This window comes from Cnephaeus nilssonii (assembly GCF_951640355.1).
Source record: "Cnephaeus nilssonii genome assembly, chromosome: 13".
Lineage (NCBI taxonomy): Eukaryota > Metazoa > Chordata > Mammalia > Chiroptera > Vespertilionidae > Cnephaeus > Cnephaeus nilssonii.
In genome coordinates, this window is record NC_137084.1 from 14,471,244 (window position 1) to 14,484,045 (window position 12,802).

At 45.0% G+C, this 12,802-nt stretch overlaps 1 protein-coding gene across 1 annotated transcript in view; it reads left to right on the forward strand.

Annotated features, from left to right (window-relative positions):
- Positions 1 to 8,045: 8,045 nt before the first annotated feature.
- Positions 8,046 to 12,802, forward strand: part of TTC17 (tetratricopeptide repeat domain 17) — an 87,246-nt gene continuing 82,489 nt past the window's right edge. The window contains exon 1 of the mRNA XM_079788284.1: positions 8,046 to 8,239. Within this exon, the coding sequence (XP_079644410.1) occupies positions 8,081 to 8,239 (159 nt within the window). The 5' untranslated portion in view covers positions 8,046 to 8,080. The remainder of the gene's footprint in view (positions 8,240 to 12,802) is intronic.

The window sequence follows — 12,802 nt, forward strand, 5'->3', positions numbered from 1 at the left end:
CATTTCGGAATAAAAATCGAAAGCATTGCTGTGGCTTTAATTTCTGACCTCAGCTGCTACTCTTCCCCTCCATCACACTGCTCAAGTCAGTTGGCTTCATGCAGGCTAGGCAAACACATTCCTGCTTTAGAATCTTTGCACTAGCTGTTCCCTCTAGCCACACTTTCTTATGTCTGCTTGCCTACTCCATTTCCTTCAAATCCTCAAAGATCACTTCACGGAATCATTTCATATTGCAATGCCCCTTTCTATCCTGCTAAGACTCCAGATCCCACTTACCCTACCATGTTTTCTGGAGCATATAATTTGCTTATATGTTGTTTACTCTCTGTCTCCCCCTGATGAGACTATAATGTGGCTAAAATGCCACAAAGTAAGGATTTTTGCGTGTTGCTCAAGCCTCTAAAAACAGTGCTTGATACAGTAAGCTTTCAATAAGTCAAAGGTAGTGTTTCGGGCTCTGGATATATAGTGGTGAACAAGTCAAGCAAACTCCTGGAGTTCATTATGCAGAGCCTAGTAAGAGTTTATAAGGACACGGAAGCATTCTGTTGGGATAGTGTGTGGTAGAGCTAGCATAGCAAGAATGGTTAGAAAAAGCCTCTGAGAAATTCGTTTGAACAGAGACCTGGATGGTTATTGGAACCAACCTAATAAAGATTTCAAGGAAAAGCATTTGAGTTGGAGGTAGCAAAACCTACCGAACACCTGGCTTTAAGAATGCCAGACTGTGCTAAAGAGGGCTGCCTCAAAGCTTGTAGGCTCCTAGTCTCGACCCCAGAACTCCTAAATTCCTCATCTACTATGTCTTCATCCGGCTATTTGGTTGATCCTTCAGGTTAGATGACTTAACCATTGGCCTGTGTGCTCCCTCACTATCCTTCCCCCATTTTAGAAACTATAGGGGGAACTCAAATTAGTTCTGGATGGGTAGAAAACAGCAAGTGAGATTTAATTTTAGCAAGTGTAATGGAAACAAATCTAATTTCTAAAAAAAAAAAAAAAAACCTAAGAAATTGGAGATTTATTCCTAGAAGTTGTATGTTCATTCCCTAAAACTAATGTTACCACAAATAAAATTTCTGGTCATCATAGGGTTGATATTAGAAATAAGATCTGAGACAAAGCCTAGGTAAAATACTACATACTGTTCTAGTTTGCATTCAAGAATACACTAAGTAGAAAAGGAACAGAGAGGAATAAATAAAGGAATGGTATTCCTATGAGGACAAACTAAAAATTATCATGCTATAAATAATGGATAAGATTTTTTTAAAAAGCAGAAACTCATGAAAGGTTTGAATAGAATGAACGTGATTTTAATCATAAAACTGGGATATTTAGGTGTAGATAGGGAGTAAAAGCTTGCTGTGGGGGATGATCCTTAGCTAATTACAGAATGAATAATTACAATACACTTACTCCATAAAAACTGTCTTCCCCAACAGCTGCAAAGATTTGGATAAATTAATGGCTGGTAAGTCTGTATCAGGAAAATGCTTTTGTGGCTGACCATCATGCTATCCTGGAGCAGCCCTGGTGTCGCTATGGGTTCTAACCTGGGCTGATTGAACCCTGGCTCTCATTCACAGTAGTCCTCATGCTTCAGACTACCTGATATATTTGGCAAGCTATTTCTAAATTAAATTATTGTGTATTATGTATTCTCTGCCTTCCCTTTGAAATCCCTCTTCACTTTGCATGTAGCTGTTGGGGAGATACACCTGTAGAGCACTTCTTGCCACAACCAGCCTCCCTCCCCACACCCTCTCTCAAACCCAATCAATTCAGAATTGTTCTAAAGAAATTCACTACATATAGGCAGCTAATTCCTTCCGTTCCTGCTCAAACATAGTTTCCCCTCAAGTCTGAGCTAGCTTTGTTACTCTGACCAACAGAATGCAGAAAGGACACTTTGCCAGTTCTGGCCTGGCCCTCAAGGAGACTGGCAGTTCTACTCTTACTGTTTCAGAGCCCTGAGCCACCATGTAAGCAGCCTCTGCAAATACCCTGAGAGAGAGAGGCCCAGCCTCCCTAGCCATTTCAGCCACTCCAGCCAAGCACTAGACATGCGAGAGGAGCTATTTTGAGACATTCCAGCCTTATGAATGGCCCCAGCCAACAGCAGGAAGAGAAGAAACACCTAGCTGAGTCTGGCCACAATCTATGAAAATAATAAACCATGTTTTAAAACTTAAGCCACTAAGATTTAAATTGATTATGAAGCAAAACATAATAAATCAACAGAATTAAAACCAGGGTTAACTCTCTCAGGGATATTTATATCTTAAGTATTTTTGCTAAGGAATATCAGTACTGAGAATTTTTTGCAACTTTCAGATAAAATGGCTCAAGGGAAGAAATTAAAAAGCCAGAAAAATCATTTTATTAGTGTCCAATTCCTAGTTTCAAAAATTATATAATTTATAATGAGAGTAAATAAATCAAAGGATCTATTTGCCAAAATACTTTATGTTGAAAGACCAAATTAAATGCAGTTAGGGGTTTTTCTATCATTTGTTCAACTGGGAATTAAATTACAATTTACAGATCAGAACTTCTGTCAACTACCATCTTATATTTCAATATGCTTTATCTAAGCATCTAAAAGAGGAAGTATAATTAAAAAGGAAAGAGAAATATCCAAGTCGTAGAATAAAATAAGGGTAACAGGTGACCTATCTGGGTGTAGAAAATAAGTAGCAACAATTTTATTTAGGTTAAGATTTTTAAATGTTTTATTTACATAAAAAGGGAAACCTACCTTTTGGGGGGAGTGGGGGTGAAAAAACTAACCACTGAATTATGGAAGCTTTATGAAAGATAAAAATATATTTATCTTTTTAGCTTCCTGTCCTCAGAAGCTAATAGCCTTACTAATTGAAAATAATTAGTAAAAAATTAAGAGTTTAGCTGTTCAAAAGTGCAAAGTAATATCACAAAGTAAATAGCATTAATTGCAATATTAGAGAAATCAGAAGAATCAAATACTAGTAGAAGTTGACAAGCTTCTTTACAATCTGGGATTTGAGTTGTACCTTAAATAATAGATTTGAAAAGGAAGAACAAGGAAAGGATTTCAGGCAGGGAACAGGATGAGTAAAGTCACTTCTAAGTGATACGTGTGATGCTTGAAACAGTTCAGTAAAAGACTAGAGATCAGAATTTGGCAGTCAGGACCTGTGCTGGCAGAATTCTAGAATGACTCTCAATGATGCTCATCCTCATATTATCTTCTCCCTTGAATGTGGGGGAACATCCTCTCTAATAAAATGGTAATATGCAAATTAACCATCACTCCGCTACATAAGCCACACCCACCAGCCAAGCCACACCCACCAGCCAATAAGGGCAAGTATGCAAATTAACCCCCATCCAAGATGGCTACAGCCACAGAGAGCAAGGTTTCCCAGGTAACAGAGCAAGCCAAGCTTTCCCATAGCGTTGCAGGCCTAAGCCTCCACTCAAGCTACAAAGTTTCAATTATAGAAGGTAAACAAATTCAAACAAATGGCGGCAGAATGGAGCTTGAGAGAGAAGGCCAGGGTTGCCGGCGGAAACAGGGGAAGCAAAGCTTTCCGCACACCCTGGCCGGGCCCACCCGCTTAAGGCTATAAAGTTTCAATTGTAGAAGATGAATTAACTGCCACAGAAATGGCTGCTGCCCCAGAGGGAGCAGCAGGCTTGGCTCCGCTCCAGGCTACAAAGTTTCAATTGTAGAAGGAAAATAAATTCCAGATACCAGGCCTCCGCTTGGGTTGCCAGGGGGCGTGGCCGGCCTGCAAACCACCACAGGCCCCTCGCTCAGGCCACCCCTCACCCCAAGGGAACCCCACCCTGATCCGGGACACCCTTCAGGGCAAACCAGCTGGCCCCCACACGTGCACCAGGCCTCTATCCTATCTAATAAAAGTAATATACAGATTGATCATCACTCCAACACACAATATAGCTGCCCCCATGTGGTCAAAGATCCTGCCCCCATGTGGACACAAGATGGCCACTACAAGATGGGCAGTTGGGAGGCACCCGGCCTGCAAGGGAGGGCAGTTGTGAGGGACCAGGCCTGCAAGGGAGGGCAGTTGAGAGGGACCAGGCTTGCAAGGGAGGGCAGTTGGAGGTGATCAACCCTGCAGGAGAGGGCAGTTAGGGGTGACCAGGCTGGCAGAGGAGGGAAGTTGGGGGCAAACAGGCTGGCAGGGGAGCAGTTAAGCATCAACCAGGCTGGCAGCGGAGTGGTTAGGGGGTGATCAGGCTGGCAGGCAGAAGCGGTTAGGGGCAATCAAGAAGGCAGGCAGGCAAGCAGTTGAGAGCCAGCAGTCCTGGATTGTGAGAGGGATGTCCGACTGCCCGTTTAGGCCCAATCCCACCAGGATCAGGCCTAAACGGGAAGTTGGACATCCCTCCAGGAGTCCCAGATTGGAGAGGGTACAGGCTGGGCTGAGGGACAACCCCCCGCCGTGCATGAATTTCATGCACCGGGCTTCTAGTGTGAATATAATTTCCCTGATTTATAATTTCCATTAGCCCTTTAAAACAGGGCCTAAGGATCAGAGATTGAAGGAAGTTAAGAGCTTTAAGCAGTGGAGGTTTTCCTGCTTGCCTTGAAGGAATAGATGCCATATTGAGAGGGTCATGTGGCAAGGAATGGTGGGTGGCCTTGAAGTTTAGAGTAACCACAGTCAGTAGCCAACAAGAAAACTAGGACCTCAGTCCTACTATGGCAATTTACTGAATTCTGCCAAGAACTTGAGAGCGCCTGCAAGAGGCCTGCAAGCCTCAGATGATATTATAGCTTTGATTATCCATCATGTGAGATCCTGGGCAGAGAACCTAGCCCCACCATGCCAGACGCTTGACCCATGGAAACTGAGTTAAGTGTGTGTTAAGCTGCTATATTTGTGGTTGTCTATACTAATAAAAGGGTAATATGCAAATTGATCAGGACATCCTCACAGTAACTACCGAACAGCAGGCTGCGTGGGGCCACAAGGCCGGCAGGGGTGTTAGTGAGGGATGACCAATAACTGAACAACAGGCTGCATGGGGTGACCAGGCCAGCAGTGGGGGAAGTTAGGGGCAATCAGGCAGGCAAGCAGGTGAGCAGTTAGGAGCCAGCAGTCCTGGATTGTGAGAGGGCAGTCGAACATCCCCCAAGGGGTCCCAGATTAGAGAGGGTGCAGGCTGGCTGAGGGGACCCCCACGTCCCCCCCCCCACCCGTGCATGAATTTCATGCACTGGGCCTCTAGTTTGTTACATAACAACAGAAAATTAACACAGAATTCCAAAGGACAAGGGTTATTATTTAGGGAAAATAGAGGTGGCTATGTGGTACATTAAAGCTACAGAAGCTATGATTCTACCCCCTTGCAGGTTAACTTGTGTCAAAGAAATTGCTAATGGGCAAAATATGTGATGTTGGGGCTTCTCTCAAACTCCTCACCACCCTTCATCCAGGCCCAGGTTCTAGAGTCAGGTAGATCCAATTCCAAATCTGAGTTCTGCTGCTTATTATCTGTATACTAGAGACCCAGTGCACAAAATTCATGCACTCAGGGAAGGGGTCCCTCAGCTCGGATTGCGAGAGGGCCCAGGCCAGGCTGAGGGACCCCACCGGGGCACAATTGGGGCCAGGGAGGGACACTGGAGGTTGGCCAGCCAGGGAGGGACTGCAGGAGGGCTCCGGGGCATGTCCAGCCTGTCTCGCTCAGTTCCTATCAGCCCAACCCCAGCAGCAAGCTAACCTACCAGTTGGAGCGTCTGCCCCCTGGTGGCCAGTGCACGTCATAGCGAGCAGTTGAGCAGCCTTAACATATCATTAGCATATTACGCTTTGATTGGTTGGATGGCCAACTGGATGACCAGACACTTAGCATATTAGGCTTTTATTATATAGGATGATCTTAGCTAAATTACTTACCCAGCCTATGCCTGGTAAATTAGCCAAGATTAACAGGAATATGCATGTACAGTGCCCAGTGTACATTAAACGCTCAATAAAAGTTAGATGATGATGACTACCACTACTTAGCTTTATACACAGGTAAGAGAGTTGACCTCTATGCCCTAAAATAAAATGCTGAGAACAAAGAGACTCCGGCACTTGCCACTTCCCTATTTCAGAAATTTGGAACATTCCTACTGTCTATATTTAAACTCCTTGGTATGGCATATAAGAAATCCTTACAACCTGTTACAATTTCACCTTTTCACCGTTACTGCTTATTTTGCCCAAATCAGCATCTTTGCTCCAAGCCTTTCACCTGGTTAGTTGCTATCTTTTCTACACATGTGCCCATTATCCTACATTTCAATTGTTAACCTACCAATATGCCACCAGACTGTACACTGCTCAGTGGTCATATTTCCATATCCAATGTCTAGCAGAGTACTAGACAAAAGCCGGTAAACCGTACATTTTTAATTAAATGAATGCTCATTATTTCAGTCCTCAAGAAAAGCTGCTCTTGGGAAGAACAAAAACACTGTTGTGCATTGCTTCCATAGCATAAAGTGATGTTTAAACACTTGGCAATTTTTTTTTTTTCCTGCAATGCACCAGGTAGAGAAATGGTCAGGCAAAATTCTCCTCCTTTTTTCAAAGAGAAAACCCAGAACACAATGAACCTAAATACAAAATGACACACAAGGCTAGAAGGCAGCCCTGAAATACCTGAAACAACGTATCTAAGAATCTAAAGGCCAGGCTTGGACTGCCTGTTGGTTCACTAGTGGGACGTGCTTCTCAACCTTGAATGTACATCCCAGTCACCTGGGACTTGAGTGAGAAGGTAGAATCCGACAGGGCTGGGGAGAAGAACCATGAATGTGCTTTTCTAATGAGCTCCCACCTGATGCCAACACTGCACGTCTCCAGCCTAGACCTGCCACCTAGGTCCACGCTGCCCAATAACATAGCCACTAGCCACCGTCCCTGAAATCCGGATAGTTCCAATTTAGATGAGCTGTAAATGTAAAATACATACCGATTTCCAAGGCTTAATATTTTTTTAAAAAAATCTAATCTGTACTAATTTTATATTGAACTTACAATATTTTGTACATACTGGGTTAAAGAAAATGTTAGTTGTTTCACTCGTTCTTTTAAATGATAGATGTGGCTCGCAGTTTACATTCTATTTCTACTGTACAGCAATGCCCCTAGACCAGTGGTCGGCAAACTGCGGCTCGTGAGCCACATGCGGCTCTTTGGCTCCTTGAGTGTGGCTCTTCCACAAAATACCACGGCCTGGGCGAGTCTATTTTGAAGAAGTGGCATTAGAAGAAGTTTAAGTTTAAAAAATTTGGCTCTCAAAAGAAATTTCAATCGTTGTGCTGTTGATATTTGGCTCTGTTGACTAATGAGTTTGCCGACCACTGCCCTAGACTAACCGCTGTCCAGATTAGGAAGCTTCCACTATGTGAGGCTTTTAGAATAAAAGGTAACACATGGCGCCCAACCGTGTGGCTCAGTGGTTGAACCTCGACCTATGAACCTGGATTTCCCCCTCAGGGCACAAGCCTGGGTTGCGGGCTCCATCCCCAATGCGGGTGTGCAGGAGGCAGCCCATCAATAATTCTCTCCTCATTGAGGTTTCTCTCTCTTCTCCCTTCCTCTCTGAAATAAATAAAAATAAATAAACCAATAAAAAAAGTAAAGTTAAAAACATAACACATCTCTTCCCTTAGGTGCTTTGAAGGCATACCTTTCATTTCTCACCTATTTTACACAACCAGAAATAAAGATAAGATAAAAGCCAAGGTTTTATTTTTAAATGTGTGTGTGAGTCTTCTCCTTTGGCGGGGGCTCCACCGTAAACCACTTTTCTCTCCCCCTGGTTCCCACGCTCCCACGCAGGACAACAATAACAAAAAAGCGGTCTCCGACCTGAAAGCAGGCTGGGCCGGCCACCGGAGGCCGCCCTTCCCCGCTGCCCACACCAAGCTGGAGCCTGCCTACGGCGGGCCGTCCTCACCCCGCCGGCTCCTCCTCCTCTTCCAGCGCCGACCTCCCCAAGATGGCGGGCGGAGGGGGCCCGCTTCCGCTTCCGGTGCTAGCGGCCCGGCCGGGGGGGCAAGATGGCGGCGGCAGTCAGGGTCCGCGGCCGGTGCGAGCTGCCACCGCGCTCCGGCCCAGGCTGGCTCCTCAGCCTTTCGGCCTTGCTGAGTATGGCGGCTCGAGGGGCCTTCGCCACCACGCACTGGGTCGTCACGGAGGACGGGAAGATCCAGCAGCAGGTAGCGGCTGCGGCGCCCCTGTCCGCCCGCGCCGGCCCTCGCCCTGGGGGGGATCCCCCGGCCCGACCCCTGGCTGTCTGGCTCCGCGCGGCCCCGCCCCCGGCCCACCTTCCCACGGTCCCCGCGCCCAGGCCCGGAGGACCCCGGCGCCGCCCCTTCCCCACGGGTGCCCGGCCCTCGCCTTGGCCGCCTGCAAGTTCTCAGGCTCCCACTCCTGGGGCCGCGCGCCGCGTGGGGAGCATCGCCCGGCTGGGGGGGGGGGCGGGGGGGTTCGGGCCCTGGGGACATTTTCTCCTGCTCGGGCTTTAGAAACCATAGATTCGTTTTTTTCTCGGTCTGCCTCTGGCTCCCCTCGGGCCCACGCGTCACCAGCGCTCCCGGAGGAAGCAGAAAGCAGGTGGCAGCGCCGGGCTCCGGGGCGGTGACAGCTTCGGCGCCCAGAGGCAGGGGGTCATTGCTGGCTGCTTTCCCCCCCCCCCCCCCCCCCCGTCTCCTTCCCCACCCTCTGGCATTCCTGCCGGGCTGTGGTGGTTTCACCTTGTGCCGTTACCCAGGTCGGCAGGGGCTCACGAGAGACAAGCCTCGCTCTCCTTCCGAAGGAATGTGTGAAGATGCCTCTGGTGGCGTCGCCTGCATCTTCTCCGCAGGCACTGCCCTCCGTCTCCCGGCGCGCTTGGCATGGTGTCTTCACCTAGTTGCTGTAGCCCCGCCAAGAAGGATATGCGATTTCCTGGATTCTTGTGCCTGAACTAATTCCTGCTTTTCTTACATAACTTTATGGTTGCCTGCCTTTGGTGGCTGCTGATGCCCAAAGAGTACGTGTGTGTGTGTGTGTGTGTGTGCGCGCGCTACAGATTCTTGGTGAACTTACTGGATTTCAACACTCTTGAAAGCAATTCTGAAAAGTTCAGCGAACATTGGGAAAGTGAAGTGTGAGCCCCGTGCAGTTTAGCCCACTGATCTCAAATGTATTAACCCATTGTGTGAAATGACCGGGCCTTAGAGTGGCGTGTGATGAACGGTGATGGGAACGCAATGCAAGGTTTACTTTTGTGTAGAGTGTGGTTCACATTTAGATTTGCCATGGGATGCACATTTTATCTCAAGTATAATGAATGAGTTGAAACATTTAAAAATCAGCGTTGGTATTGGTGAGTGGTTTTCAGCATATCTGAGAAAAGATTGACTTCCTGTTGGGTGGCGTTTCCTCTTTACCTACCTTACACTAGAAAAAAATTTCCTTTCATGTCCGTGCCAGCTGAGGCTTAAGAAATACGTATTTCAGAAACCCTAGCCGTGACCGGTTTGGCTCAGTGGATAGAGCGTCGGCCTGCGGACTGCAAGTTCCCGGGTTCGATTCCAGTCAAGGGCATGTACATTGGTTGCAGGCACATCCCCAGTGGGGGGTGTGCAGGAGGCAGCTGATCCATGTTTCTCTCTCATGATGTTTCTAACTCTCTATCCTTCTCCCTTCCTCTCTGTAAAAAATCAATAATATATATATATTTTAAAAAAAAAGAAACCCTAGAAAACACTGCACATTCATCTCTAAGGAAAGATTGGAAATCTTACGTGAGTCCTGGTTACTTGCCCCCTTCTTTCGTTTCCTGATGATGGTTTCCCCGAGGCCCTCATGAAGGGAGACAGGGAATTAATTCGCTGGTGCTGCAATTTGGGGATCCCTTCTCCTATTGGCTCTTCTACAGTATTGTTTTTGGCCATAGCTATTTATATTCCATGACATTGATTTCTCCTTCCCATTTTGGTGTCCTGCCACTCAGCTGAGAAAGTAGCCCATCTGAAAAGGCAAAGCTGGTAGAAATGTATTACTTTTATGCTGAACATGGCAATGGGAAAGTAGAATCTGATTTTTTTTTAATTTTTTAAACAAATTCCTTCGTTTTGCACATTGATGTATATGTTTTAGTGGGGAAAGGTATGGGTTGCATCAGAAAGGGAGAAGTCTAAAGAATTTTCTGGATCTCTGCCAAGTCACCACTGCAGTAAGTTATTAGGCTTAAAGTTAGGAAAGCAAGGTTCTTTACTACATGCCTTTTTAAAGGACCCTTTTCAGTGAATTTTCCAATGCTTTGCTACACAACATATACTTAGATTTGAGCAATCATAAAAATGTATACTAGAAGAAATAAAGTTGGTGACTATATTGAAACAATAGGAGGCTAGGGAAGGAAAGTTGGATTTAATCAGAGGAAAAGGCTACACGTATAAAGAGTTGGATATCATGGTCAGCTTCTAAGTTCCACTCTGATAGCTGTGTGTGCATTATCCATGCTGCCCTTTCAGCAATAATTTGAATGCAGGCAAAATCCAAACTTCCATTATAATTGTGATTAATTATCACATTTGGATATACTTGTTAAAGAATTGCAAGATCCCTTCAGTATGTAGATTTGAGTATACTGCAGACCTATCCATACATTCAGAAACATAATTAAAAGCTTAGTGTATATATTGTGTCCTACATGACATACCACATTTCTTGTTACTTGTTTTTGGTTATACTATCTGAGTATGATTTCAATTTTAATGTTGCCTAATATCAGGGAAAAGGCCAAGGGCAAATTGAAATAACAGATCTTGGAAAACTAGAGTGACAAATACCTTTTGAAACTCTTCACCTGATATTTAAACCTGTTTAAATTAGATATAATAGGTCATTGTTTTCATAGTGAATGTGGACAAGTATTTATGAATTAAAAATCAGAGTTGCCCAAGTATAGCTTTAAAGAGACATTTTCTATCATTATAGTTAAAGTTTAAAATACAGTAAGTAGTCCTTCCCAGGAGAAGAGACTGAACATTTGTTTGGCTTTTCTATTTCCAGCCTTACCAGATGATAAAGATAGGCACCCACAAGCTCAGACTGCAGACTCGTGAACATGCACATATATTGGAAGCCCAGATCTGTAAAGGGGCTGAAATGGGGCTTCAGGCAGAGCCAGGAAGCAGACATTCCTTCACAGCCTCCTCACAGGCAGAGCTGGGGCTGCTTCTGGCACTAGCAGGTGTCTACTAGTTGGCCTGGCAGCTCAGGAAATTGTTCTTTCCACAGTCCCTGCTCCAGCTAGGAAGCATATCTGTAGTGTTCTTAGGCTCCATGTGTACTGAGCCACCACTGAACTCCCAGGAGCATTGTCCAGGAAATCCTGGAGCTGGGATGTGAAGAGAATGCTCCAGTCACTAAGTTCATTTCCCCCTGGGGTCAGGGGATATCTAAAAAAGGCCCCTTCCTTCCTTATCTTCTCCAGTTCTGTGTTTTTCTCCCAACTTTGGGCTTTGGAATACTTCTGAACCATTAGTGTCTGTGTACCTGAAGACCAGGCCCTCTGATGTTATTTGAGCAGGGTCCTTAACTGGGAGTCCATGGATTTGAGCAGTGGACTATTATAATCTAGTCACTAGGAGGATCTACCCTGTGGGTAATCAGGCCAATGGATCTTTTGGTTGACTTCATTGTGAAGAAGAGGCTTCAAGATAAACATTTTTTTGTTTCATTTTTATGTTCTTTTTTGCTTAATGACTAGTGTAGCAACATCTGTCTTCTATTTTTATCAAAAGTGTCTAGCACCCAGCCAGCATGGCTCAGTGGTTGAGCGTCAACCTATGAACCAGGAGTTCACAGTTCGATTCTCAGTCAGGGCATATGCCCGGGTTGTGGGCTCGATCCCCAGTGTGGGGCATGCAGAAGGCAGCTGATCAATGATTCTCATCATTGATGTTTCTATCTCTCCCTTTCTGAAATCAATAAAAAAATATATATATTTTAAAGTGTCTAGCAACTCACTTGCATTGGAGATTATATATATTTGTGGATTAGCTTGAGAGCCTAGCTACTATATATTACATCTTTGGCGGGGGGGGGGGGGGGGGGGGGGGCAGGGACGGGGATTGTTTCCTGTTCTAACAGATGGATTCTTGAAATGTTACAAGTTTGTTGCAGCCTATTGAGTCAAGAAGTTGTACTATTAGCTAGTACTGGATTCATTGTTCTAAAATTTTAAGTAAATAGAGTATCATCTTTTTCAGCTCTCTTATAATTATCTTCTTGGCTATTGCTTCCCTCTCTAATCTTAGAATGATAGAATTTTATAGATTTGGAAAAATTATTTAAGAATATACCATACAACTCTTAGACGAGGAAGTCACCCCAAGTCACACAACTAATGAATGGTATTTAGTTGTAACAATCAGTAAAAATGTATTTATCTGTAGTAGCATACAAGTGAGCACTTTGTAATCAGTAAATCTGAAGTGCCCATCCCTTTCTGGTAACACCTCCAAATGAAGGAATAAAAATAAAAGCAAAAATAGGACTAATGAAGTAAATATCTTCCCTTTTCCAGTTTGCTTTACCTCTGCAGCATGTTTTGTGGTGACTTCAAATTGGGGATAGGTGGGCAGGGAGGGTCCCAAATAGGTGTGAATTAATTTACCTCCTATCTATCAAGTAGATGTGTTAGGAGTGCAGATCCTTTTAACTGTTCAGAACAAACAAGGTTTCTGACAAAATGATGCCCGGAAGCCTAGCAGCCTTGGCAAAGA